The sequence below is a fragment of the Amblyomma maculatum genome, chromosome 6 (genome assembly GCF_055883805.1).
Source record: "Amblyomma maculatum isolate TAMU_Amacu chromosome 6, ASM5588380v1, whole genome shotgun sequence".
NCBI classification, from domain to species: Eukaryota; Metazoa; Arthropoda; class Arachnida; order Ixodida; family Ixodidae; genus Amblyomma; species Amblyomma maculatum.
In genome coordinates, this window is record NC_139349.1 from 37,367,374 (window position 1) to 37,395,343 (window position 27,970).

At 45.8% G+C, this 27,970-nt stretch overlaps 2 protein-coding genes across 2 annotated transcripts in view; one reads left to right on the forward strand and one right to left on the reverse strand.

The window, feature by feature from the left end:
- Positions 1-997: 997 nt before the first annotated feature.
- Positions 998-2,623, reverse strand: LOC146185541 (uncharacterized). The gene has a single exon (XM_084605550.1). The coding sequence runs from the start codon at positions 2,621-2,623 to the stop codon at positions 1,181-1,183; it is 1,443 nt and encodes a 480-aa protein (XP_084461676.1). The 3' UTR covers positions 998-1,180.
- Positions 2,624-6,335: 3,712 nt separating this feature from the next.
- LOC146185542 (macrophage mannose receptor 1-like) overlaps positions 6,336-27,970 on the forward strand; it is a 31,844-nt gene continuing 10,209 nt past the window's right edge. Inside the window, exons 1-9 of the mRNA XM_084606486.1 lie at positions 6,336-6,529; positions 18,196-18,315; positions 18,441-18,557; positions 19,459-19,601; positions 24,918-25,017; positions 25,817-26,067; positions 26,783-26,960; positions 27,394-27,540; positions 27,620-27,727. Of these exons, the coding sequence (XP_084462612.1) occupies positions 6,490-6,529; positions 18,196-18,315; positions 18,441-18,557; positions 19,459-19,601; positions 24,918-25,017; positions 25,817-26,067; positions 26,783-26,960; positions 27,394-27,540; positions 27,620-27,727 (1,204 nt within the window). The 5' untranslated portion in view covers positions 6,336-6,489. The remainder of the gene's footprint in view (positions 6,530-18,195; positions 18,316-18,440; positions 18,558-19,458; positions 19,602-24,917; positions 25,018-25,816; positions 26,068-26,782; positions 26,961-27,393; positions 27,541-27,619; positions 27,728-27,970) is intronic.

Genomic DNA, 27,970 nt, shown 5'->3' on the forward strand with positions numbered 1-27,970 from the left:
TGAAATAAAATCAGTCGCCGAGACTATCATTCATGGCTGAAACTATCCAAACTATCACAACATATTCTTCACTGGGATTGAAGTTTGGTCTCAAAAATAACAGTTAAAAATAGTACGGAGCTTTAAGTGTAGCAAAACGGCAGTTCGGTTTTGTTTGGTTTGTAGGGTTTAACGTCCCAAAGCAACTAAGGCTATGAGAGACGCCGTAGTGGAGGACTTCGGAAATTTCGACCACCAGAGGTTCTTTAACGTTCACTGACATCGCACAGCACACGGGCGCCTTGCTTTTCGCCTCCATCGAAAAGCGGCCGCCAAGGCCGGGATTTGATCCCGCATCCTTGGGAACAGTAGTCGAGCGCCGTAACCACTGCACCACCCCGGCGGGGCCGGAACGGCAGTTCGGGCGAGCTGGTTATGCATTTGTGTGTCGCCGTGTCCCTGCGCTGTTTTATAAGAACTTAAGACAATGAAAGCGCATTACCTCACGCTTCATGCTGGGGCCAGAAATGGACATGTGGAGCTACCGAATGAAGAAAAGGGTGTGAAATGAAAAAAAAAAAAAAAAAGCGTTAGGCAGGGTTAAGCATGGCTAAACCCGTGACCGTGCGAAAGCGGCGTGACATTCCAGTTGAACAGTGAGTTTAACACGTTTTTGATTACGGTCACCTCAAGTCTCGCAGTCCACTTTTGTGTTGTTACAGCAGTTCGTACCATCTTCCTCTCACATTAGGTTGTAATTCGTTCAAGATGTCTTAGGGGCAAATTGCGCACAAAGAAAAAAAAGGCTGTTTCGGTGGCTAGAAAACTCTTGCGTCACAGTTGCTATAGCAATAGCAACTCTCCAGGCAACTGATCTGCTGGAGGAGTGTCAATAACACACAAAGCGAACTTGAGGAAAGGTATAGCCTGATGAAGTCTTTCGCGCTAAAATTTTAAGGTATACACATACTCTAAAGCGTCACTTAAGGCAATGAGCTTGATACAAGGTCATATTTATTGCGTTCACGACCATCTAACTCTGTTTGACCCGTCAAAAGGCTGGCGATGAACATGTTACACACATTGTGATAAGCATGCATACCCTCGATAACATAAGAACGCTTCACTGTCATCCAGATGTCTTCATGAGGCAACACATAAGCACGTGCAAGGAAATGCGCTAACAGGGCTCCCTTTTTGCCTAAAAATTCCATGCAGATGAGCTGGCATCCCTCTGAAAAACGCTACCAAACGCTTTTGTCCCAGTGTCTTCACTCCTAAAACATTGGTCCGACTTAGAGTTTTGTGTTGTCCAGTCAGTATCGCCCTTTTGTAAGCAGTCATCAGTGCGCAAGGCGTCTACGCTGAAAGCTGGTTGTTTTTCGGCGACCGCCGGCGAGTCACCAAACGGGCGGTCAGCCGTCTGGCGATTAGAAGAGTCGGATGACTCGCCCTCTGAGAAGGAGTCCAGCAAGCCCCGGTGCATCTCACCCAACGAGTCAGACGGCGTCCGGATGCCGCTCGAGCAGCCGTCGTTCCACGAAGACTGAAGTGATGTCCTTTGCTCGGGCACCGAGAGGTCCTGGAAGGCTTCACGATTGGCATCCGGTGGCGGCTGAATGTGAACCTCGCGGGCGATTGCCACTCGCGACGTAGCCCGCGCAGGTATGTCGGCCTTCTTGCTGCGCGTCTTGTGGCCCTGCGGAGACATGCACTCGGTAATCTCCTTGTTAATGGCACTGAACGTCCGCGTGCAGACCCGTCGCAAATTGCTGATGACGGGACCGAGAGAGAACTTGTGCTTGTCAGGGCAAGGTGCCTGCCCATAGGATGCCTTGTGAATGGGAAAACAACTCTGACCGTCGCTCGACTTGCCGCCTGCCCTCTGGAAGGCGGACCTCAGCTTCCAGGATCCCGTGCAAGAAAAGTTCCCGGACTTGGAGCGCTCCGCGTTAGACTTGGTGCGCTCGTCAAATCCGGCTACGCCGTCCTCTTCGCTAGAATCGTCAAGTTCTTCAATAGATTCGGTGGACGAAGAAGTCGACCTGTCTACTTTGCGGGCATACTTGTCCAAAACGACCGCGCTGATACTGCAAGGCACCCTTTTGACGGTTTGATTGTTTTCAGGTACGTTGTGAAGGGAAGCCGAGCTTTCTGACTCGGTAATGTCCTCGACGCGGGATTCTTGTGTCGAGCTGCTGCAGCAGCCTCCCGACGTGCTCACACTTATCGCGGGGGCAATCGAGTCTCGATCTTCGGCGTTGCTTTCAGTGGTTTCGGGGACGTCGCTCTCTGTGTCACTCGACTGTCCCTCTTCTTCGTGGAAGCTTTCCGGTTCTTGCGGTTCGGGCGATGCCTTGGGTATCTTCGTCTTGTGAAATGCCGCGAGCCAGTGAGGTAACACCATGGGTCTCCTTTCCTTGAAGTCGCTGTACCAAGACTTGCAACGCAGACACAAGCGCCTGGAAACTATTTTGACGACCATCCATAACGCGACTACCATGAGGAATACACACTGAAATATCACACAATAAACCTGCACAATGGCGCTGAGGACATGAATCCATGAAATGCGGAAGTAACGCTGCTTGGTTTTGGCGGGAGGCCATGTCTCCCCAGCGTCAAGCGAAACGTCACTGCTCATGGTCAGTTAACCTGCAAGAGAGGCGCGGAAAACGAAGCAGAATATTAGACTGCAATGAGTTGCTCTGAAGGTCTCCTTCTCAGCTCGGCCGACTAGCCTAGACTTAAACGAGGTCTCCGTGTGGACCATTCATTAGAACTGCTACTTGGGCGAGTTGGTATGCCATTTTGAAGAAGAGCAGCGCTTGTGTTTGCATGTCTTCCGCCTTCGTCTAAGTCGCGCTGCCCTTCTTCAAAGTCTGTGGAACAACATGAGATTCACCTGTGTAAACTCTTGGTTACCAAAGTTTACACCACCCCCCCCCCCCTTCTTTCTCCTCCTGTCACTACAGGCAGCCGGAACGTGAAACTTCCCGGACACTTTCAACGTCATCTGCATTAAGACGATTTTGTGGCCTTGTAGAAACTGCTAGTCGACCGTATTGTGCCCATAGTCGATGTAAAGCCCATTTTAAGGACTACTTATGACGTAAACACCACCTCCGTAAGATAACAATGGAACAATACTCATGTCGCTGCCACTGATCATTTCTGCAAGCGAAAGGCGGTGACGTCACGATGACGTCATGAGCACTAGTTATTAGCTCGTTTTTCACGTTCGCTGCATCGGCTTCCGCAGCGCACTTGCCTCGTTGGTTGGTTTGTGAAGTAGAGAGAAGAACATCCTTCCTCTTTTACAAGAGAGGAGGAAGACCATAAGTCGGAGAGAGCAGATCTGTCCTCAGCACAACGGAAGCTAAGGGCGATATGGGCCAATTAAGGTGACGCGCACTTCCTGATTATACTCCAATCCTCCTGTACCGCCGTCGGTGACAAGAATGGGGGAGCACTGTCATGTGTTGCCGTGTCCTAATTGAGCCAGATCGCCCTTAGCTTCCGTTGTGCTGAGAACAGCTCTGGAAACGAGTGGCGTGGACGTCCACCTCAGCTACGGGGTCAGTTAGTTCGAAACCTACCGCCGGATAAGGATAGATGCAAGCGCCCGGCTTATTTAATGCTGTGTCCTCAGAAGAAGCTCTGCAGACCCAGATGACGCGCCCTTTTGGGAGAGAGACCCAGTTTCGAGCACCTCCCATCCTGGAAAATTGGGCCGCGTTACCCTACTAACATGGGGCTTTAACCAGTATGATTAAACAGAACTAATTCTCTCACTGCTGTAAGAGATGTTTCGAAGTTCACTGGAGAGTATCATTGCATTCCTGGGCACTGGGCAGGTCTGGATTACACTCCGTTTGTATAACTTTGCGAGGGAAAAAGTAAAACATGTATTCCAAAACATATTTGCTGTCACACCACTACTAATGCTAAAACATTGGCATTAGACATTCCTATCCGTATATTTCGGAAAGTAGGATTCGTGATCAGTCACTTCCAAACCATGATCGTGGAGTTATCGGTCTGCACTTCAAGCGTTTAGTAGAGTGGCGGAAACAAAATGTGCAACTTCTAAATCTAATTTTTCAACAACACAGTTGTTTCTCGATGCTCAACCAAGCGCCAACATAGCGAGTAATAGCTGTAGTGCATCATTTAGAAACACTGACCTTTTCTTTATGCTACAAATCACTGCTGCATGGCTTTATCGTTTTATTTCTGACGCGAGATCGAAACAGATCAATCTGCAATGATTGCAGCCGGCAGAAACTGCTTCTGGATTACCCGAGATCGTAGCAAGTTGTTTCTGAGCTTGATCTCGAAAGTTCTTTGTCAGCGTTAGGCTGCTGCCAAGATCAGCGGTGAATCTGAACTTGCAAGGGGACAGCGAGAACAATCAGGAAGAAATGCAGACAGGACAGAGCGCTTCATCTGCCTTTCTTTCTGATTGTGTTCTCGCTGCTGATTCACGTGGATCGCAACCAACTAGCCCGGCGGATAGTGTTAATCAGAAAAGCAGAGCGCGCTTGTTGCTACCGCTACTGCTATGTTATTTATGCCTATAAAAGAACATCTCGCTTTCTTCTTTCCTCTCTGACTGCTTTCATAACCTTGTGACAATAGGGTCAATTTTCAGTGAATGATTTAGGAGCTCAAGGAATGATTCAAGGGTGCAATAAGCGTCAGTACCGACTACAAAGTATCTTATTGTTAGCTCTGCCTTAAGTCTCCGTCACTTAGGTGCATATTTCGCCATCCGCGCTTATTTTGAACCTCCTTCTTTCCTTTTTAATTTTGCACTTACGCATCTGTCCTCGACAGCATATGCCTTACTGTCCAGAAAAAATATGTTAATTGCATACTCTGGCAAATAATAAAAATAAAAGAAAAGCTCTTCATGAACTGAAGTTTGAGCCTTAAATCCGCAGGATATGAGACCCATGGTGAATAGTGTATATCGCCAAACTCCAGCTAGCGTCCGATGACATTTATTCTGCTCAAGGCTAGGTGCCAACCTTGAGCGATGGTAAAAAAATATATATTCGTGTATGATGAACGTTGACATGATTACTCCACAGGCGTACATTACCTGAAAGTGGATGCATTTGAAGCTCCATTGCCTAATGCACGAAATACACCGCTTCAGCTACACGATGACCTTTATTTTTTCAACTTAACTACCGTCTTTTCCATTGCACAAGCATTTTGTCGAGTTGCCTGAAATTTTTTGAACAAGAGCGAAAAAGTCAGCGCTCAAATTCTGCCTAGTCGTAAATTTATTTGACTAACATTCCTTTACAGACACACTCATTCCGCTTAAGTGCCGCTTCTGTCAGGCCGCGTGAAGGCGACTGTTTCCAAATTTTCTGTTTGATGCAGGACAGCAAAATCCGCCATTTTGCTTCCGCGTGGTGCAAGCAAACGACGCCCAGTCATAAGCGACAGCGGGTATACGGTACTCACTCGCAACCTCTGGCTCATGACGAGATCGCGGCACCGCGGTGCGCTCACGTCGGGCACCGTGGCGTCCGCTCGAGATGCCTCGGGATCGCCACGGCATAGCAGGTCAGCGGCCCGACTCCGTACGAAGGCGGCGTGGACAGCTGGCCTCAGCCTCGATGACCTGCGCCCCGACCAGGAGGCCAAGAAAACCGTGGCTGCCGCCGAAATTATAGCGCGTGGTCGCAGGGTACATCCTCGTCCTCTTTCACTTCGGTCGCCCTACCCTCGCTGAAGGTTAATGATTTTTTTAGAAGGAAAGGCTCGTTGTCTTAATTAGCCCATTGACTAGGGTGAAATTTACTTCGTGGTGGTTATTTCTGCTGTAGTTGCTTAATTACATGTCATAAACATTAACAAATTACTGTGTCATTTTTGCCGAGCTCAGACGCAACCGACAACGCTAATTACAATTTTTTTTACTATAGACTTGAATTCCAGTTCAATCAAAATTGTCTATTGTAAAGCAGCCGTTCCCGCCAAGGAGGAAGCATTTTATCATTTCCCGGAGATAAACAATCAGTGACCTCGCTTTCCCTCGGTAGTAGCCCGAACAAGAAAGCTAGTATAGCAGGCGGCGTCGAATATCGTACTGGCCGCGTGTCTTCGCCTAGCATTATGACCAGTTCACCATCCCTCTCATTCAACAAACTGACGTCTTCCCAGTCACGTGTAGCGCTTAGCGGTTGAAAGAATACGCATTGCATAGCTATGCCGGAGTACGTATTGTTGCTCTTATCACTGCTCTCTCACTTATTGAACTCCAGTGAGCGCGCGCTCATTGCCTCTCGTATCAGCCAGTCCATTGTTTTTGGTTTATCAACGTGACGAGACGTCATTCGGACTCCTGGGGGGCGACAAGCAGAGCTAACGGCTGCTGTGCGATCGGACTACTGAAAGACTCCGCGAAAACAGGCAGCATTTACCTCAAGCTCCCAGCGCGTTTCTCGGAAAGTTTTTCTTCTTTTTATTTTTTTTTTTTTCGAAACGGTCATGAAGTCTGCATTTCTTATGATCCCGCTGTACTTCGCAGGTAAGCACCACAGTTTTCACCTGTTTCTTTATTTCTTATTAATGAAAAGACACGTTAGTGTCTCATACGTCGGGATCGGGATTGGAGTTATAGTCAAGTGGAACCTGGAAGAAGATCAGACCACACTGTACTTTTAGCCGGACCAGCATGCTTCACTTGCGGTTAAAATTTCTGATCTGCGGAACTTTTATCCGCTTACGCCATGAATAATCTGGCACTTTCATTGGACTTCTGTGTTCTATTGCAGATCCTTAACTGCACTGACTTTAAATCAACGACCAAAATTCTTGGCGCTGGAGCTCACCGCATTTATGCGGATCGGCTTCTGATCTGACGATTTAGTGAATCTCGTCACGGCCGCGGTGGTTGAATTTTTATGAACTGCTGTGCGAAAGATCTGTACATACATATATATTTCTGCCCTTTTCTGTGTGCAAGCTGAGGATATTAATTTACGGTAAGGGACGTCGCTCTCCCCGTACTATAGCGCCACACTTGCCTTTTATTTGGAAACGGGCATGATCTCTACTCTTACCTGACGCGCCATAAACTCAAAATACACTGAGAAAGGCTTTGACACTTCCGCTGTGACAACCTTAATTCTGCTTCTATAGAACATATGAACGAGAAAACTGAAATGTGGCGAGGCTGTTTTGATCAACGTTCAATTTTTGACGCGTCTCGCAACAGTAGTTTTACCAGTTCTGTTTCAGCACTCAGTATAGTCACTTCGCATACATTTTTGTATTTTGCCTGCCTCTGTCTGCTTATCGACTGCTTCAACAGGACGACCACTAAAATGTGTTTTGATCTGTACAACACGTTGTTTTTGCCAAATAGGCTTTGATTGATATTGCTAGTGAACAGTTATGTGGTATTGCATCATATATTCAAGAGATTAGAATATTTTACCCTAAAATAAGACAAATTCCGAGCTAACGGCCTCAATAGACGCAGCCTCATAAATTACATGAGCCTTATCAAAATACCAGCTGAATGCAGAGGAAAGGAGAGGTAGTAGCACAGAGGGAGAGATTAATATAAAAATGTTTTTAAAGGGCTCAACTAGAAGTTATTACCAGTTCTTTTTTATTACTTTGCGGAACTTTCTTCAATATTGCCACTGGAAATAAAAAAAGAAGACAAGACCAAAAATGTACGCTTTCGACAAACCCTTCTATCCAGATGCCTTCTCGAGCAGCTTATCAGTCACACTAATTAACTTTGCTCATCCTTATTCCTAACCAAGACTAATAATTCAGGTTGTACCAAAACGGCCATGAATATATTTCCTCCAGAAATTGTTCGCAGTAAAGAACTGTTCATCAGTTTTTTGCGGCACCTTTTTCCACACGTGGTAATCATGGTCCTTACCCTAGGCTCTTGAGTAGACGAGAAAGTTTTCAGCCGTACGTGAGGTTACCTGTGCATATCAATCAGCTGTTGCACCCCTGCACCGGCATTCACAAGTACTTATTTATTAATGTCCATCAATTACTCCGAATTTTCAGTGCTCGTAATTGTACAACATTTTTATACGTTGTCCAACAGATTTGATGCTTCTAACATCTTTGATCATGCCCGCGGCCTATTTAGTGTAAGTACATATGTGCACATCAGGTTCAGACACTTGCCTGAGTGTAAATGTGGTTGATTGTTGCCAATTGGGTGCCTCCGAAGTACCGCCAAGAATTTAATCGTCGAACAGATGGTTAAATGCCTCCTATGTTCACACGGTTTGTCCGTGTCAGTGAAGGAATGAAGCAAGGTACGAAGTAGTCACCTGGCCACCTGGCAAGTGATTTCTATTCGTAGCTGCGCTGCTTTTCTGCCAGCCAGTGTTAATCTGCACATCTTCGCGATAAGGAAAATTATGCGTTCAGTTTACTTTTTAGAACTATTAGAGCCTTCTGTACCAGAAGGAGGAGGAGGAGAAAAGGAGGGCGAAAGGCAGATTTGTTAACCGGAAATAATTCCGTACCAAATCATAGCGTCAGGTAGCATTAATTCCTCCCCTCCCTTCAGCGGCTCCTATTCTGGGCGCTCGTTCGGGCACATGCCCTGCGCTACTCGATTATTCAGTAATCACTTAATATGTACCGCTCTTATATCACACATATATTTATTAGCATGCAGTCGTGTATGCTGCCACATTATGTGAAAAGCCATCCGACATAGGTATAAAGACCCACTTTAGCCAGGTCTACGAACATGGCTGCGTCTCCTATGCTTAACGTGTCTCGCCAAGGGTGCGAGGATCCCACAGGGTGCGGTATCTACACCTCCCCCCCCCCCCCCCCCTTCATATTTCAAACGAAGTCCATATAACCCCTTCCGGATATTTAGACATCTGATTCCCTTAATTTGCTGTAATTATTTAAATAATTAACCTATATCAACCATTTTGTGACTTGCGCACCTTTCGTTGGCGCTCTATCCGGTGGCGCCATTCTTTTGCCGATAAAACAACCAGTTCCTCTTTTACAGCGGCGACAAGGTCATTCCCCCTCGAAACCCGCGTACATAGCCAAACAATGCTTACGCATTAATAAAGAATTTCCGGTAGGCACTCTGCCGCTACTAAATGATATCCCAGCGTCACCTATGACAACAATGTCGCGCAGGTACAACAGTGGGTCACTTATTCTTGACGCGTACCGAAACCTGCAGCATCTTGCGCTGGTCCCTCGCCACCGGAAAGACCTTGGAGAGGAAGTGCAGGGGGTGTAGCAGTGGGTTATCGGCCGCCTATCTGCGCACACAACGGTCGCGGGCCACATATTCCGTGGGTGTTCGCCCTTGCCTGACGCCTTATCGGTGACTGTGGTCCGCCGTGTTGATACCGGTTGCTGTATTCAGGGCTCAGCAGGCAACTTGCGGAGCTTGCTGGCAGCTCGCTTAACTCGTGACTCTTTCGTGGACACTGAGATATTCTCCGAAACGAGAAGATAATTGGTGTGACTTATCAACAAATATCGTCATCATGAGAGAAAGCAGTTAATTAAATTTTCATGGTACGCTCAGTGCGGTGCAACTTTCATTGCCTTTAGGCAAGAACTTTTTTTGTTGGTAATGAAAACTAGCTATATGTAACGTTCTCACCGCCTGACACAATTCGTAATGCGTCAAGGCCATATTTATAGGTCTTTCCCGCCAGAGTGTGGCAGATAACTGTATGGCTATTGCGATCAGATATTATCTTCCCGCTGCGGTCATCTTCGTCTGTACCTTATATTGTACGTTGTCACTGTAACATTTCAGCTACTCTGAGAACGTGCGAAAGCTTATTGGATTTCTGCTCAGCACTGTACATCTTAATGGCATTCAAATCGTCATTCAGTAGTGGCAACCTACTGCGAGAAACAACTCGCTGTCGATATATGCCACGATTAACATCGCGAATAAACAGCGCGTTGCCCATATTTGTGTGATGAAAAAGAAAAAAAAAAGCCTTGTTAGGACCGAGCTTAATATTTGGCTACATACCATTGCATTAAAACGGCAGTGCATGCGGCATTCTTTTTCTTTTCTGCTTGATAAATTTGTTAGTCGAACCACTGCGGTGGTTCCGTATATATTGCGCAACCACTGAACACAAGGTTTTGGGTTCGAACCCGGCCGTGACGGCTACTTTTCAGCATGCGTGAAATATAAAGGCGCTCGCGAACTTTGCCATGCTAGCGCGTGTTGAAGGATCCTAGGTTAGCCATATGAACACGCATGCATTCCACAACTACGGCGTTCCTCACAACAAGTACTGCTGATATGACAAGTAAAACAAGGTCATTTATTACCTTCGAGTATGCGCAAACTAAACCGCATTATTGGTCGAATGTTTCGGCGATTCCCTCAAGGTGGACTAGAATTGTAATAAGGGAGTAATTACTCATTGACATCCACCCAAGCGTAGTCATACGGCTACAAAATAAAGCTATAAAATTTTGTCAGAAACTTCGTAGTTAAAGAAAACTTCGTCCTGGTCCGGGGATCGAACCCTGACGGTTAGCTCAGCTGGTAAAGCGACTGCCCCGGAAAGGCGGTGGTCCCGGGTTTGATCCCAGGACAAGGACAAATTTTTCTTTACCTACAAAGTTTATGAGAAAGATGTACAACTTTCCACTGTAACCGTACTGCTGCGCTCGGGTGCATGTCAGTAAGTAATTACTCCCTTATTATAAAACACACCATGTGTGAACACAAAGTTCGAAGTAGCCAAAGTGCATCTCGGTTCGTCGGCCGTATTGAGCCATATACGAATCTTGCAATTCCCTACCTTTCCTGATCGCCTTGCTGTTCGCAAACTCGATCGCGAAGCGGTAAGGATGAAAATAAACAAATAATAAAGGGTACCATACATTTCTGTATATTGAGCTACATAGAAGTGTTTTTGATTATTTCAAACGTAACTAATTCAGACAGAAAGATGAACGCTCTAACGCTCAAATGTGTGTTCTTTTATTTTCGGTCCATCCCATGCCAAGCTAAATGCACTCCAGGACAATCGGGGCCTGAGAAAATTGGTTCATATCAAAGGTGGAACTACGGCCTAACAGAAGAACACGCACTGCTGTCTCTTTTGTGCGTGTTCTTCTGTTAGCGTGTCCTTCTGTAAGGCTGTAGTGAATGCCCTCAGGTGCTTTATTGTGGGTGGATATCGATAGAGAAATACATCACCGGCACCCCTGACGAATTGCGAGTGATAAGGGATGTCAATGAAGAAAACTTAACTATAAAAGAAAAGAACATAGTAGCAGTTGAAACTGAACACAATTTGATAACTAGGGAAAGAAAAAGATCGAAAAGCAGGAAAGAGAAGTAAAGTTAAAATTCCTACGGACATAACCAGGGGCATGCCAAACATTTTTAACTCCTTTCCTTCTCCTTGCTCCTTATCTTTGGTTGTTTCAGTCATCGATTATTAGGACGATGTCTCTTCCGCAGTTAAAATTTTTGGATGAAAGCTATGTCCGGCTTTATTGTCTCTATGTTCTGTTCATAATATAGCATTACTTATGTGGCGTAAATTATTGTTTGGTCGTTTCAACTCGGTGATACTTCCCTGAATCTTACTGAATATTGTGCCGGTATGACGGTATGCTGATAACAAACGCATTGTCTGGGAGGTATTTGTCGTCTTTGTTTTAATGCTACACTTCTTTGTTTTAATGCTACATTCCCCCCCCCCCCCCCCTCTTTTTTTTCACTCGCAGCATGCTAGACCCCTGCCTTGCGGTAAACTATTGACGAATAATAGCCGCATTACATACAAAGTCGTTCACTGGTCACCCAATCACCGATGCATTGCAGCAAAACATTAGGAAACTATACTCAACTCAGAAACTATAGCCTCGCTAAAAAAAAAAAAATGGGATTCTAAACCACTAGTCTGCTCATTCAAAGCTTATAAAAAGGAGAATAGCCAAAAACTGCCTTCGCGCCTTCTTCATAAGTCTTGCCCACATGAAATTCAGCATAGCGTGCAATTTCAGTTACAACGACTGAATAGTGCTAGTTTCCCTTGTTAGATGGTCTCCTAGGTGACAGAAGCCCTTTCCAATGAGGCTCAATGCCCAGCGACGTACCGCCCATGTGATGAACCGCAACGCTTGAAACCTGTGGCTTTTCCGTACTTCCACCAGATTTCCTATCACCTCAAAAAAGTGGCCATGAAATGTGATGTCCCGGTGGTCCTCGCGACGCCCGAAAAGCTTTCGGGCATGTGCAATATGGGGCAGGGAAATGGAAAAAGAACGAGTGCCGCACTAAGCACGTGCACAGGTTCGTTCCCTGCAAAACAGGGGTGGTGTACCAAATATCCCTCACACGTGGGAATTGTTACATAGGGCAAACTGGACGTTGCTTGAATGTTAGACTTCAGGAGCAACGCGCAGTAGTTGAATCATTGGCGGGGGGCGGTGAACTGGTAAAACATTGTCGCCATTGCCGTAACTGCTCGCCCAGGTTCAGTGACACAACTGTCCTGAAAAAATTATCGACTCAGCTTAGCAAGAAAATTTTTGGAGCCTACAGCATAAAAAAAAAAAGAGAATGACCGTTGCATAAGCACCACTTCAGTATCCCTATTCAGAAAAGAACTCAACTATCTAGATGCTAACTTGTACCACATGCGTCCCCGAGCCTGTATGACATGATGACGTCTGCTGTTTATCAGGTGTGATTACGAATATTGTATAAATAAGGTTTTTCTTGTAGTAAACCTCAGGTTAAGTTCCGCGTTTTGTCCTGTGCTTTCTTCTCTTTTCGTCCTTGTCGTTTCGCGCGCTTGCATTATGCATTCCATATTCAACCACCAACCACACCGCCTTCGCCTGTTACTTGTGGTAATGACATTGGCTTATATTTCTTTTTGTTAGCAAATATCTGCGTTTTTTGTTACAAATTTGAGCGCCGGAAAAGGACACGAACAAAAGAAAAAAAATAGGGCACAAATAGCACATAGATCCTTTTGCCCCAGGATGGATATACACCATCAAAAATGCCCTGAACTTCTGGTAAGACAATCCGATCATCATTGTGCCATGTCCTAATGGTTTAGGGGCTCTTTCTGTCCATCTTGTATTCATGTGTTCGTGTCATTTGCACTGTACAAATTTATAGCAATAAACAACTGTAGTCATACGGCAATTACTTCCGGGTTTTTGTGACGGCATTCAAGCTCTTTTCGCATTTCGATTGTAGCTGATAGTACGCTTTCAAAGCTATACTCCCCACTTAAACACCTCCTTCGCTACGCTGAACTGCCTTTTGATGTCTCCAGTGCGAATAATGTACGCATTGGCCCTTTTCAGAAATTCCCCGTCACCTTTACAATATTGCTGCGTGCTCAATATATGTCAAAGCAGCAGTTTCAAATGCGAGCAAGGCAGGAGTCGTTTCTGCGTCTTAAAATATAGTCGATGTCACCACAATTCTATGATCAGAACACGCAGTGGTTTCAAGCTTTTTCAAGCACTTTCAGCACCCTGGCTTCAACTTTGACTGTCTTTGCATTGATCGTTGTGCAACGAGGAAAGGGGAATGTCATACTTCTCAAAGCAGTTTACTGACGACCGGCATCTGATGAATACGGAAGCGTCCAGCGAGCATAACGCCGTTAGTTGCACTACTGCATTGGCACTACTGCATCGGCACCGCTGCAAGCAGTCTCCGCTACTTCCCACATGCCGCGCGGTGTTCGAAGCGCGAAATGCTGGTTGTTGTGCTCACAGGAACTTCACTGTCCGTGAAATGTCATGTTTCGGAGAAAACAACGCCTAATCACATTTGCATGCGGCCCTGTTTGCTATGCGCCCCAAAGCGTGCTGGAACACAACGCGCCCCAAAGCGTGCTGGAACAAAACGCGCCACAAACAACCGCGGGTGAACGCTCGTGCTAACGCTTGCGAATTCCGGCTTTCAGGCACATAAGCCATTATAAACATCTGCTGCGCACGGGACAAGCAGTGACTTCAAAATGTAATCTCCCTTTCACTAATATTCCCCTGCTAACGCCATAGCTTCATGTTAGCGACATTATAATTGAGATTACTCACTCGCTTATTTACTCACGCTTGATACAGCCAGTTTAAATCCGAACAAATTAAAACATCGCAATTGTGAAGCGGCACTGACGGCAACCCCGTGCCGTTGTTTGTTCTCAGCAACAATGGATTTATCGGCTCTTTGTCGCAGCAAAAGGCGCATTTATTGGCGAAAAATTTGCCTTCAGAAGCTATCTGCACGCTCAACTTGAACTCGCGGCTCTTTTACTAAAAGGAATCCATGATCTGCGTCTGGAAACTATGCTGAAAACTATTCCAAGCAATTATCAAGAACTCTCAATTGGCTTCACAGGGTTAGGGCACTATTTTTTAAGTTTGATTTGGTTGCGTTTAGCTGGGACACCTGGTATGTATATCAAACATGAAATTGGGTAGGTAGATAGATAGGTAAATAATTATTAGCATCCCCTATTTAACGAGGTGGGGAAAAGTATCAACTAGATCGTAATGCACTGAGTGTTCAGTATTTTCAAAATAACTGATAATTTCCTATGCAGAGTCCAAAACTACTCGCTTTACTTTTTCCACCAATCCTCAGGTCGTCTCTTACTCGCTTCCACCCGTTTCATAATTTAGCGCGCCATGACTGTCCCGAAACCCCAGCGCTTCTCAAATCCCTGCGTCGGTGTCGGGCACCTGTGGTTGAAGTGCCTTATATTCTGTAATAATATGTTCAATCGTTTCCGTGCTTTGCATGCAAGAGCAGTAGATGTCATTTGTCTTCCCAAACTTTTTATGGTAGTATTTCGTCCTCAAGCACCCTGCCCTATATAGTCTCGAAAAGTAAACCCCTACCAGTGAAGTTGTCAACAAAACTTTCCTCTTGATTTTCGCGGCCTCCGTTGGCTCCAGCTGCAGAATGTTCCGGTCTTCCGTTTCCCATCAAACTTGTCGAAGAAGGTAATCGTAATGCCTGCGCTCTTTAACGGAGGCAGATCAGCAAAATAACAATTTCTGCTTGCTGACTATAGGCTTATTATTGCCTGCTTGCTGTGACATTACTGATTTTCCGCATAGACCCTAAGCTTTGTATTTACAACTCCAGTGCGTTTACCAGTCTAACTGACGCATCAAAAAAATGTACAGTTGCAATAACAAATGTTCGCTTTTTACACGAACAAGACCAAGTCCGTGTTCTAATTAACCTTTCAACACTGTAGCGTTAGAAGCGCCGTTCGCCGGGAAATCCGCGGTGTCGGCGTCGGTGTCGGAGCCAGCGTTGTGTGCGACAAATCACGTGCAAGGCGCTGGCAGGCGGTAGCTGGCAGCTGAGATGACTGCGTACTGGCTGGAAGCTGCCAACTCAGGTCTCCCCTTTCATGCGGGAGGGTGATATCAGAATCAGCCTGGCAGGATATTTGCATTCACGTTACCCTATAGGCAACGTAGGCACGTTAATACTATTTGGTTAACGCGGAGCTTTATATATGTGGGCGGTAGATTATGCTATCACCCTTGGAGGCGGAGCTTACGTGTTCCCCATAATTTTCATATGCGAGCATAATATCAGAAATTCATGAAGGATCAGCCTGCCAGGATATTTGTATTCACTTTACCCCTAGGCCACGGAGGCACTATCATACGGCTTGGCTAAAGCGGAGCTTTATATGTGGGCTGGTAGCCTGCGCTGTCGCTTCATACCCTTAAATGCGGAGTTTAAGTGTCCCCCATACTTTTTATAGTTCAACATTCCTTCTCAGCTAAGCGGTCAATAAGGCTGTCATCAAACTGTCTTAGCATCCCGAACAACGTCCGCACCACTATGACAACCATTCCAGATTATGGTGGCTGAGTTGTATTTGCCCCAAATAAATATTAGCTTTCTATGGAACGAGGATATCGTTTTTGATTTACCTCCTCCACCTAAACCGGTGGCGATTTAAGTTATTGTTGAATTAAAATTACTATCGTGATGCGCATAATATGACACATGATATGGTCATAGTTCGAGGTTTTTACGAACTGCATTGGCTGCTAATAGTAATTTTCTCGACACCGGGGTAGCCCCTTATAACTTCCAGGCACAATGTACGGTGGGGATAAAATACCACTTAATGCGGTCCTTCAAAGGATTTTAGAATAATTCTTGTTTGGACTTATTGGTTTATGATCACCAAAAGAATACGGGGCGAAGGATGAGCAAAAAACAAACACACATAACCAAACCAATGCCTGGTCCTGTTGTATGTGTTTCTGTGCCTGGTCCTGTTGTGTGTGTTTCTATTTCGTTCTTGCCCTTATCGCCGTAATCTTTTGCGGAAGGATTTGTGGAGACGATTCCAAGTGTAATAGTTCATAGCTTGCAATACTAATAATTACTTTCTTTTTATTATAGAAGTTACCAATTTAGTCTTCAAGTAGGCTAAGCAGAACTGAATCAATTCCAAATTGGCTTCCAGTTCCATAATTCGAAATCAGAGTTTGAGGAACCGTTTGATACTTTTATTTACCACGTGGAAACTTATGGCATCTGCGTACCAAATTACACATCATATCACCCATACTCATTGTGATGTTTCGTAAGATGGCTGACAAATAAGAAAAATCCCTTGAGAATAGTTCAATAACTCGGAATTCCATTTCCGAAACCTCGCAACGTTGTCACTTGCACGCCTTTAATATGTCTTCAAGAAAATGGAAAAGGAAAGAGAATTACAAAAATACCTCGTTGATAGATCTGCATTCTCTCTCCCCACCCTCGCCGAGGTCATTTTTTCTCTCTACTTTTCGATTCGGCCTAGCCAGTGATGCTGTAACATTTTTTGCTTCCAAACAAAGCTCCTTGTACTGAGCCATTGACACACAATGCTTAAATCCTTGTAAAAAGGAAGATTCTAAAGTACGCCATTTGTTGCGGTTTTGAGATCCGCCATTTATTTAAAGTGATCGCACCAAGAAGCTGTAATGAAGAGTAATTCTCTCGCCCCGCCGGGGTCGTGCAGTAAGACTCCCGACTACTGTGCCGGTGTACCCTGGTTCGATCCCGACCGCGGCGGCTGCGTTTCGCTGGAGGCGAAACGAAGAGGCGTCCGTGGGCTGTGTGATGTTGTTGTTGTTGCTGTTGTTGTTGTGGCTGTCGGAAGAAGGAAAAGAAAATGCACGGGCCTGCTACTGGCTCTGTAGCTGAGCCACCTCCGCTGCCTGATTTATTTGATTGATTGAATGTCCTTTATTGAATGGGAAGGCTCATGGCCATGGATAGGGATAAAGGGGAGTAGACATAATCTTCATTGTTTATTTAGGTCGTCACTCGAATCACATTGCTCTAACCAGGCCACTAAACGAGCCATACTTGGCAAATATCATCTGTGTGTTTGCATCAGTTTCTAGAAGGGAACGGTAGTTCAGGCGGTAGGGTTCGATCTCGGGGCGTCCAGTAGAAAAAGCAGGGCATTCCCAAAGTAAATGAGATATGCCGCCGCAGGTTAGAGTCGTACAGTGGGGGCACGTAATCATTTTCTCTTTTATAGGAAGGGAAAGGCGCGGTAACTGTCTCACTTGATTTCTGTGGACACCGCAACCGCGCCGTAAGGAAAGGGAGGAAGATGGGAATGAAAGTGGAAAGAGAGAAAGAGGAGCCGTAGTGGAAGGCTACGGAGTAATTTCGACCACCTGGGGATCTTTAACGTGCGCTGACATCGCACAGCACACGACACCTCCGCTGCCTCGTGCAGACAGAAGAGAAAATAGAGAAGAAAGAAAAGGAAAAGGGGGAGAGAGACGCGCGCCGCAACAACGGCCGTCGTCCATCACCTAAGCGGTGGCGGGTGCAATGACGGCCCACAACAGACAAAAACTCGGTGGCAGGCCAGCCCCTGCCGCAAGCTGCTGTGACCGACCTGTCCCAGCCCCCGCGCCGTCAGCGCACGTTAAAGATCCCCAGGTGGTCGAAATTTCACCGTAGCCCTCCACTACGGCTCCTCTTTCCCTCTTTCCACTTTCACTCCCACCTTCCTCCCTTCCCTTACGACGCGGCTCAGGTGTCCACAGATGCAAGTGTGACAGATACTGTGCCTTTCCCTTCCTTTGAACCAATTATTTATTATTAAGAGTAATTATCTCATTTTACAAGCGCTTTCTCTTCCCTGGCTTTATCTACTGTAGGAGCCCTTTCCTGGAATCTCCCGGCAACTTCGTTCCAAGGTCCCGTTTCTCAGTCAGAGCCAGTTGCGAAGGTTGACTATTCAAAGGATGGTAACTGCCCCGAGGATTGGGTTCCATTCGGTAAGGAATTTCCAGCCACTCTATATGACAACCATAGTAAGCAAGCGAGACAGGGTTGTCTAGAGTGTTTTATTGACGTCCCCTCAACAACCCTTGGTGACAGTTATTCGCGCTTTTTGTTGCAGGTGCAAACTGCTACTGGTTCGCGAGCAACCAAAGCCGGCTCATGTACTTCCAAGCTCTCCGGCACTGCAAATCGCAGAACGCAATACTGGTGACCGTGCCCACGGAAAAAGAGCAGAGTAAGGCCGAGCGGTTTCAGCAGACGCAGAAAAAGCTCCAGCACTAATAGGTTTCGGGAACACATTAGAAGGCCGAAGTCAGTCAACCAATTTCTTCCTACCGTTTCTTTGTTGTTTTTTTCATTAGCCGCATTGCTCTATTAGCTTTCGCCCGTTTTAACTGATCGAGGAAAACATTTATTTTTAGATTCCTTACACATTTATGTACAGCTCAGATGAATCCTGACTAGCGCTATATTTGAGAAGAAAAAATAAGAGTGCATATTAGCTATCCGGCGGTCGCTTCATATAGACGGCCTGACATACTTCCACCACCAAAGCGATTCCACTTGTCTTCTATTCATGTTATTAATAAAAAGGCGAGTATTCGCTGATAGCAGGGTGGTGTGTAAGTGTTTCGTTATACTAAAACGCACAGAAGTTAACTACGTTGTGTTGACAGGGCTCATCTAGAGTTTAATGCTATTAATCTTTGATGAAGCTCTGTCGGGGCATGATGACCCCGCTAACGTGACAACCGGCGAAGCGATTTCATCGGGTCAATTCCAGTGGGGTCAATGAAGATCAGCTCTGCGGCTTGAATCTTGCCGCAATCTCACATGCGTTATGTGTTACCAGTGGCCACTGCGGCACCGACTGCCTGTCTGCTGTAATTATTTTCTAGTAAGATGAAAAAGAAAAATTATGAGAAAGAAAAGAAAAGAAAGAAAAAACTGGCTGGTACACGAGGTGAAATACTGTTGTTACCATTATAACGCAGCGCAGCGTTTTTAAAATGTTTCTAGTGATGAGGAAACGGCCAAATTATTTGCTGCACAAAAGCGGATATGAACAAAGCATGCACAGTTTTTAACCATTCCTGCAAATGTAAAAGAACCCCCCCCCCCCCCCTTCTGAGCAGAATTCCTGATGAGCCGTCTGTATGATGCCACAACGAATTTGTGGATTGGACTGGAGCGGCTGCCGAATGAAACCTGGACTTGGATTGACGGAAGCTTTGTGAAGTACACGAATTGGATTATTGGCCAGCCTCGTGCGAGAGGGGTAAGCACCAGTGTTTTTTCTTCTTTAATGCACAAAATATCAAAGCAAGGTGAGTACATTTCCGCAGATATATGTGCCCATCATACCTTCATGCATTCTGGAGCGACATTTGTATTAGTTACTGAAATGGTTTAATAACTTCACTGTGCAAAGTAGGCAGCTAGCACCGAATTAACAGTGTCAGACGGAGATGCAAAAGAAGTGACATGCAATTGGGGTTTAGTAGGGTCAGACACCTCGGTAATGTAGTTCTCGTTTTGTGATATGCTAAAAATGAGGGGCTCCTGTTTTAAAGCAGCATATCACAGAGAAAATACATTTTTGCGGAAAACTACGCTCGCGCACAGTTCCATGTATACTGAGTAAGTGAGAATTTGAACATTCACATGTTTATTTCGGACATTATACTAACGAACTGAAAGAATTCACGCCCAGCGCTAATGTTAGCGCCAGCTCAATGTTAACACAAGAACGCTATAGAAGGGGCAGAAAACAGGGCGACTGTACACACCACTTTCTTGTCTAGTTCCATGCCCTTACATAAATGTTTTACTTACCGATTTATGTATGCTTCAATAATAACTTGAATGCTGCGCTGGGAAAAAGGTTTCACGAGCCGGTGTAGAAGTCTGCTCAAAATTCTCGTTCCATTCGCGACATGGTTTCAGCAATACGCATGACAATCAGCTTTATTTGGGTAGTCTCCGGCTTACACGTTGTTGTTGTTGTACTTTACAAGTTTACACTAGAATAGCCACTGTAGTTACACCCCACTTTTGAACACGGCATAAAGAATAGCTCTTTGAATGTTGATGATAATAGGGATGATTGTGATTATGATCCTGATGATGACATTTAATGACTTAAAAGCATCTTTGGCCAAAGAATATCCTCACTCAATAAAACTTGGGTGTAGGCTAGTTGGTTATTCATATATGATGACTGCTGGCGCTGCAGAGTCGTTCACACGCAAGAGACAACAGTCTTGTACAAGAGGCAACAGTGAAAAGCCTCGACACCAGTGATGCACACACTACCGTCTGGCGATTTACTTCTTGCTTGACGAAAAGGATGAAAACGTTCCAGGACTAAAAAAAGAGTAGCAAAGATGGAAAAACTTGAATGGAATATAAAGAAACCATAAGACGAAAACGATAACTTTCAGAAGGAAGAATGGGGGCAACGAAAAGATAAGAAATTAGAGGGGGGGGGAGGGGGGGGAGGAAATGCAACGTGAACTATAGAAAACACTCGCTTCTATATTCTATTGTCCTGAAGAAATATTTACATCTCCTTTCTGCTGAAGGCTACCGACGGCCCGCTCATGTATTGTACCCCATGTCCCTACGTCATCTCAAAAGCTTCGGTTACATCTCTTGTTAGTGTGCGTTTGTGCGTTACAAAGAAGGTTGTGCCCGCGAACGTGGCCTCGCAAAGCTGAACACAGAGATTCTTCTCTGTACCCTCTTTTCCGCACAGGCAACTCACTGAACACTTAACCGCTCCCTGAGGCAGCTGCCTCAAAGAGAGGTTAAAGGAACATCGTATGGCATGCGACGCATTGTCGGCGCCAAGAAACATGGCAAACCACTGATCCCGGTGCGGAAAAAACTACACAGAGAAAGATCTTTGTGTAAAGCTTTGCGAGGCCAAGTTCGTGGACACAACGATGCTGTCAACATCAAAATCCACCTGACTAGGAAGATAGTCAAAGCATTTAAAAATACTTTTGGAAATGAAGTAGAATGCGTGAGCGTGCCTTCATATGCCTCAACAGGACGATTCAGGTGGTTCTTTAGGAAATAGAAGATAGGAACGAGTATTTTTCGTACATAGTTCATACTGCGCCTTTCCTTTCATGTGAACCAATTATAGAACGCCTGTGAACTCTGATGCATTCAAAAGAACGACAATGGGCGTTCCACTGAGACACGTGGAGTCCACTGAGACACGTCACCGGGAGCGGAGAACCGAAACTGGGAGTTGACTGGAGGCCATTTTAGCTCCAAGTTACCCGCTTAATTGGCTCTGATTGATTACATAATTAGTTGGTTGGTTTGTAGGGTTTAACGTCCCAAAGCGACTCAGGCTATAAGAGACGCCGTAGTGGAGGACTCTGGAAATTTCGACCACCTGGGGTTCTTTAAAGTGCACTGACATCGCACAGCACCTTGCTTTTCGACTCCACCGAATAGCGGCCCCCGAGGCCGGGATTCGATCCCGCATCCTTCGGAACAGTAGTCGAGCGCCGTAACCACTGCGCCACCCCGGCTTTTTTTTTTTTCTTTATTGCATGAATTGGTACAAATACATCAGTAAAAGATCGTGGTTGCCATGCCCCTTGGCTGACAACCGTGTCTAATGGACTTTCATTACCACAAGTTCGCCCATCAGATTCAAGACCTCCTCCGCAGCGTCTTGCTGCTTCAAAATTTCTTTTAGTTTATACACTTGTTCAACAAAATAATCACATACAGATCGTGCATCGACATCACAGTGTCTATAAGCCATCCTACTCCTTCAAATACTGTGAAGGCCCAATAGCATGATGAGGTCATACTGAAAATCATCATTAACAGTTGTCAAGTACCGAATTCCACGTGGCGTCAATGGCAGGTCTTTTTTAAGTGTCCTTTGTGACACATCCCAGTAAAACACCGCATCCCAACAATCTAGGAACACGTGCGCAACTGTTTCAGGTTTCTTACATAGTAGATAGTTTGAGCCCCAAGGTACAAAAAGGCCCTTTTCTTCCATCCATGTTTTGACTGGGAGGGTTCCTGTATGCAATTTAAAAAAGAATGTTTTTACGCCCGGTGCAACAGTCATGTTTTTAACTCGTCTGAGCACATCTTTCCCTGGGCCTTCACAGTATAAGGTTCTGTACAATGGAGCTGAGAACAATTGTGAAATAAGATCCTTGTACAGTCGCTTAGGTGGTACCGTAGCTAAATACTCTACAGAGTACCTCACGCGCAAAAACTTGAACGACCACACCACTTCTCGCAGGAAGCGTGACACAGTGTATCCCCGAGCAGAGCATGAAGAGACTATAAACTCTGGAATTGCACTGGATAGCATGATTTGCATGAAGGTTCTCAGGAATGCATCTTTTTGGTCACGTAGGAAACAAAACCTTAAAACCATCTGCCGCACATATAGATGCATTAGAGACAACCCTCCGTCTTTAACTCGCCGAAAGAGATTATCTCTGCTAATTCGTTCTCAGTTGGACGACCAAATGAAGACCGCCCATACAAGATGAAACCTTTGTATATTGCTTCGAGCACAATACAATTCTTGAAGTAAATACATTATTCTTGCCACCAAAAAGGTATTGCATACGGTAGCACGGGCGAAAATAGAGAGGTTACGTCCCATCCATCCTTTCGTCCTTTCCCGTATTTCTTCCGATTTTTCATTCCAGTAATTTGTATTTTCCCCGCATTTGTCCAATGGGACTCCCATTGGACAAATACGGGGAAAATACGAATTCTCGTCCGGCCACTGCGCCACCCCCGCGGGGCGATTACATAATTAACCCACGTTATGCTTTTTGTCACTTGCACACATTTCTTCGACGCTCTATCTGGTGGCACTACTCTTTTTTTTTTTTTCGATATACCAGCTGGTTCCTCTTTTAGAGCTTCGAAAAGGTCATGACCATGCGAAGCCCGTCTACATCGCCATACAATGCTTACGCATTAAAACGGACATGATTGATTGATTTATTTATAGGGAGGGAAAGGAGCGCTAACTTTCTCACTTGTTTTCTGTGGACACCTCAACCGCCCCGTGAGGGAGGGGAGGGGGTGGGGGTGAAAGTGGGAAGGGAGAAATAGGAGCCGTAGTGCAGGGCTACGGAGTAATTTCGACCACTTGGGGATCTTTACCGTGCGCTGACATCGCATACACTGGATCCCTTCCCTGATGGGCTGGGACAGGTAGGTCACCGCCGCTTGCGGCGGGGGCAAGCCTGCCACCGAATTTTTTATCTGTTGTTGGCTGTCATTGCACCCGCCACCGCTTTGGTGGTGGACGACGGCTGTTGTTGCAGCGCGCGTCTTTCTTTACCTCTTTCTTTTCTATCTTCTCTATTTTCTTTTCTGTCTGCACGAGGCAGCGGAGGTGGCTCAGCTACAGAGCCAGTAGCAGGCCCGTGCATTTCATTTTCCTTCTTCCTAGAGACACAACAACAACAACAACATCGCACAGCACACGGACGCCTCTTCGTTTCTCCTCCATCAAAACGTTAAACGGCGCGTGAGTATTTAAGTAGGCATGTGTGCGTCCGCAATGGAAACGCGGCGACCACGGTTCGTTGCGCTTGTCCAGTGGAGGGCTATGGAAGGCACACGGTTCATGAATAGGCAGTAGTTGAATAAGTATAGCGGGGCTTAAAAGAACAAGAAAACGCCTCTGCCTATGTCCCTTTCGTATAATAGGCATTACGACTAGGGAGACGGAGAGAAGGATGACGAGACAGGAAACAATGGCGACGATGACGGCGTTGAGATTGTGCCCGATGTGTCCAATACAGCTGTCGTTCTCAAACGGGTCCCGATTGACACAACCCGACAGGCTGGTAATGTAGGACTGAGCATCTGGAGGGGGATCACAGGCTACAAGCCCTGCCATACAAGTCTGCGTCCGAAACGTTGCTGTGCGTTTCCAGTATTGCTTCCAGCCTTGTCCGCCGATGGCATAAACTAGGTTCACTTCAGAGCACCACTTCTCGTAACCACTGACAAAATAACAAAAACATAATAAAGAATTAGAGGTGGGTAGGTAGTGACCGGAATCACTCACAAGGTACACCGAGTTTCCTGGAAGCCAACTTATTCATGGAACAATTCTCTAGACATCAACACAGTGTAGTGTTCACTGGTCTTAATACCCAGTGATGCAAACTCCAATTTGGCATAATTGTTTCTCCATGCAGTTACTGGTTAATAAACAACTTCTGTTGTTTTTATTAAAAATTGATGTTACTACAATACAGTACGCACCAAGCTATTGGACCCATAGCCAAGGGTTATTGACGGGTCCATACCCAATACGATACAACATAACTGCAGCCAGCGAATACGAGCGCATGCCCTTCATGAAATAGAAGTCGGAAATTCGCAACACTTTAAGGGAAAACAAAGGAAAGCGCACACGATACACTTATCTTCGCAAGACCATAATTTCCCATGTTCATCAGGAACGTTTTGAGAGAATGCACAAAATTTGTTTTCATGTTGATGTCACTGAGAAAACCACTCTAGATGAAAGCTCCACTGAACTCTATTATATGAATGTATTTTTTCGCAGGGAGAGTGTAACGAAATACTGACAGGAACACTGCATCCTGGGCGATGGAACCAAGTGCGCTGCGATGCGAAAAGAATGCACGTCTGCCAAAAGAAACGAGGTGAAGGATTTTTGTTGTCTTCTCTATCAGTGTGGAAATTACGCTTGAAGTGGCAAAGCGAACGGCGTCGATATTAGGAATTAGGAGATCTCCCGATAGCGGCAACCGCGGCAGTTTGTCAGTCATGAACTGCTGCAACAACTGTATAGCCTACATTGCATGAAACATTCCTAACAAATTACTGTTTGCTGTGATGAAAGTCGTTCGCATTTCATTCGTTATGATAGCAGCACTTGGCGAAGATTGTGGCATTATTTGTATGAAGTATCTACCGCCCCAAAAAAAAACACCAACCATCTACATGCCCACCCCATTCAATACCCACTTCCCCGTCCTAACCCTACCGTAGCCTTCACCATCCAGATGCGCCATGCACCGCCCGCCGACGCACCTACACACCACACACCCACATAGCTCTACTCTCCACGAGGCATCCACCCACTCTACACCAGATATCGTCAGCCGCCGCAAACACACCCTTGCGCACACGAACGACAAGCATTTGTGCTAATTATTCAGGCAGCAGTATTTTTTCCACGCTGTAGCACGCAATGGAATATCCGAATATCACCGGATCCGAGCCACGATTTCGTATGAAGCCTGTGTGCACTTTTTCACCTTCGTTTGAGTATTTTTGCCCAGTCTCGATTTTGCCAGCCTCTTTTATTAGTTATTTGCTTTAAGCGATTATAACTGATAATCCTCTTTTGCAAGACGCCTTACATGCATGTTTGACCTACCACCATGATTGTATAATAGTATTGAAAAATACCCTACAAAATGCCTCCCTGTCTCGCAGACAAATCGCTGCCTCCGCCACCGGCGACTCCTAGCGCATCCCAGTGCGACCTGGCGTACCCCGGCTCATTCGGGTACCGGTCTTCCTGTTACCGCATGGGGGATTACCAGGACTGGAAGACATCCGCAGAGCGCTGCCAGGGACTAGGCGGTCACCTGGCCCACGTGCGAGATGTGTTCGAAGACGCGTTCCTCTCCGTCAGGTTCAACTTTCGAGGCGGGCTGTACTGGATTGGCCTTCAAGACGCTAAGGTGCTTAGCAATATGACACACTCATGTAGAATATGAAGTAGATAGTATTCCACAAAGACGAGCGTATTTCTATCTGACTGAATTCTCTGAGACGCTGAAACTTTTTCCCACCGTCTACTTCTGTTGGGAGCACTTCCATGATGCGCTACTCCCTCAAGGCTTGGTGACGTTTACCTTACAGACAAGACTAATAGCCTAGACTAGCCCAGTTTGTGAAATATTTCACAAACTGGGCTAGTCTAGGGTATTAGTAATGCTACCTTAAGGTAGTGGAGCATTCGGTCATTGCTAATATTTCACAAACTGGGCTAGTCTAGGGTATTAGTAATGCTACCTTAAGGTAGTGGAGCATTCGGTCATTGCTAATATTTCACAAACTGGGCTAGTCTAGGGTATTAGTCTTGTCTGTAAGGTAAACGTCACCAAGCCTTGTGGGAGTAGCGCATCATAGAAGTGCTCCCAACAGAAGTAGACAGTGGGAAAAAGTTTCAGCGTCTCAGCGAATTCAGTCAGATAGAAATACGTTCGTCTCTGTGGAATACTATGTACTCAAGCATGTGTCCTTTAATCAAAGTACTGATTCTATTCCCTCCTTCAAGAGTGTTCTACTGAAGTCCATGCAAGCAAAGCAACAAGCGACTTCATGAGCGTTTACTCTAAAAATAGTGCCGAGTGCATTTTTTTCTCATGCATCCGTTCCCACCCTTCTGCGCAGGGGTCGGGCTTGTTCACCTGGACAAGCGGCTGGCCCGTCCACTACACGCACTGGGCGCCGCAGCAGCCCTCCGCTGCGGCCGGAGAGCCCCGATGCGTCGCCGCGGACCTCTCTACGGGACAATGGAGCGTCCAGCCCTGCCACACGGCGCTGCCTTACCTCTGCCAGTTCGACAACGGTCAGTCACAGCCAAAACCGCACTCACTTGATGCACTGATTAAGGAACCAATAAGTGCGTGAAACTTTCTTGCACCCCTACATAATTTTGCTTTCTGGATATTGGTATTTCAACTGCTTCTCTACTTTTGAATAGATGCATGAAAATTAATTATGGTTAAGCTATTAATCTTGTGCTTTCTAACAAAACCGAGTAGCATAAGTACGCGGTAAGACAAGCATAAAAGAACCAACTCTAGAAAAACAAAGCTGTAAAATTTTCCCAGCTGCAAGCATTCAAAGAGAAACGTGTATAGGCTTTAGAGCGTTTAGGATGCGAACAATTTGCATGCCGAGTGTGGTCAAGAAGCGTCATCGTCGATAACACTATCTGCGCAGTTCCCAAATCCTGCTTATAAATAAAACAGCAGTAAAACTGTCATTCACTTTTACAGAGGAACCACCCAAGGTTGAGCACCACGATGGAGCATGCCCCGAACACGCTAGGAACTGGATCGACGTTGGGAACCCTTACTGCTACTCGCTGGAAACCGACCATGTGATGTCATTCAACGAATCTGCAGCCATCTGTAAAAGCAGAAGTAAGGACGAAAGACATCACTCTCAGGCTTAATTCAAATACCGGTATTCTCTAAGCGGTGCAAAAATTTTCTCTTTCAGACGCAACATTAGCCAGTTTTCACTCTAGTGACCAAATTGATAGGCTCCGCCCGTACCTCAGCAAGTCCCAACACGCTGTTTGGATCGGCCTTGCAAGTGCTTTCAATGGTAGGTACCACCGTAAGCTATTGTTTACACAAATTCACACTGCTGCATAAATGCCTGCCAGAAACTGTAATGATAAATATTGCTTGCAAGCTTCGGAAGTTTGAATTATACATTATGCTGAAAATGGGCTGGTTACCTCATAGCCGTCTTCGTAGCAAGTGTCATCTTAACGATTGTTGTCTTAATGAAGCAAGCAGTCTTCAGGGATTCACCTAGTTCACGATACTAGGGCGAGACATGGTG

What these genes read in the sequence shown, in the direction of transcription:
- LOC146185541 (XM_084605550.1), bottom strand. Translation starts at nt 2,623, where the DNA reads ATGAGCAGTGACGTTTCGCTTGACGCTGGGGAGACATGGCCTCCCGCC.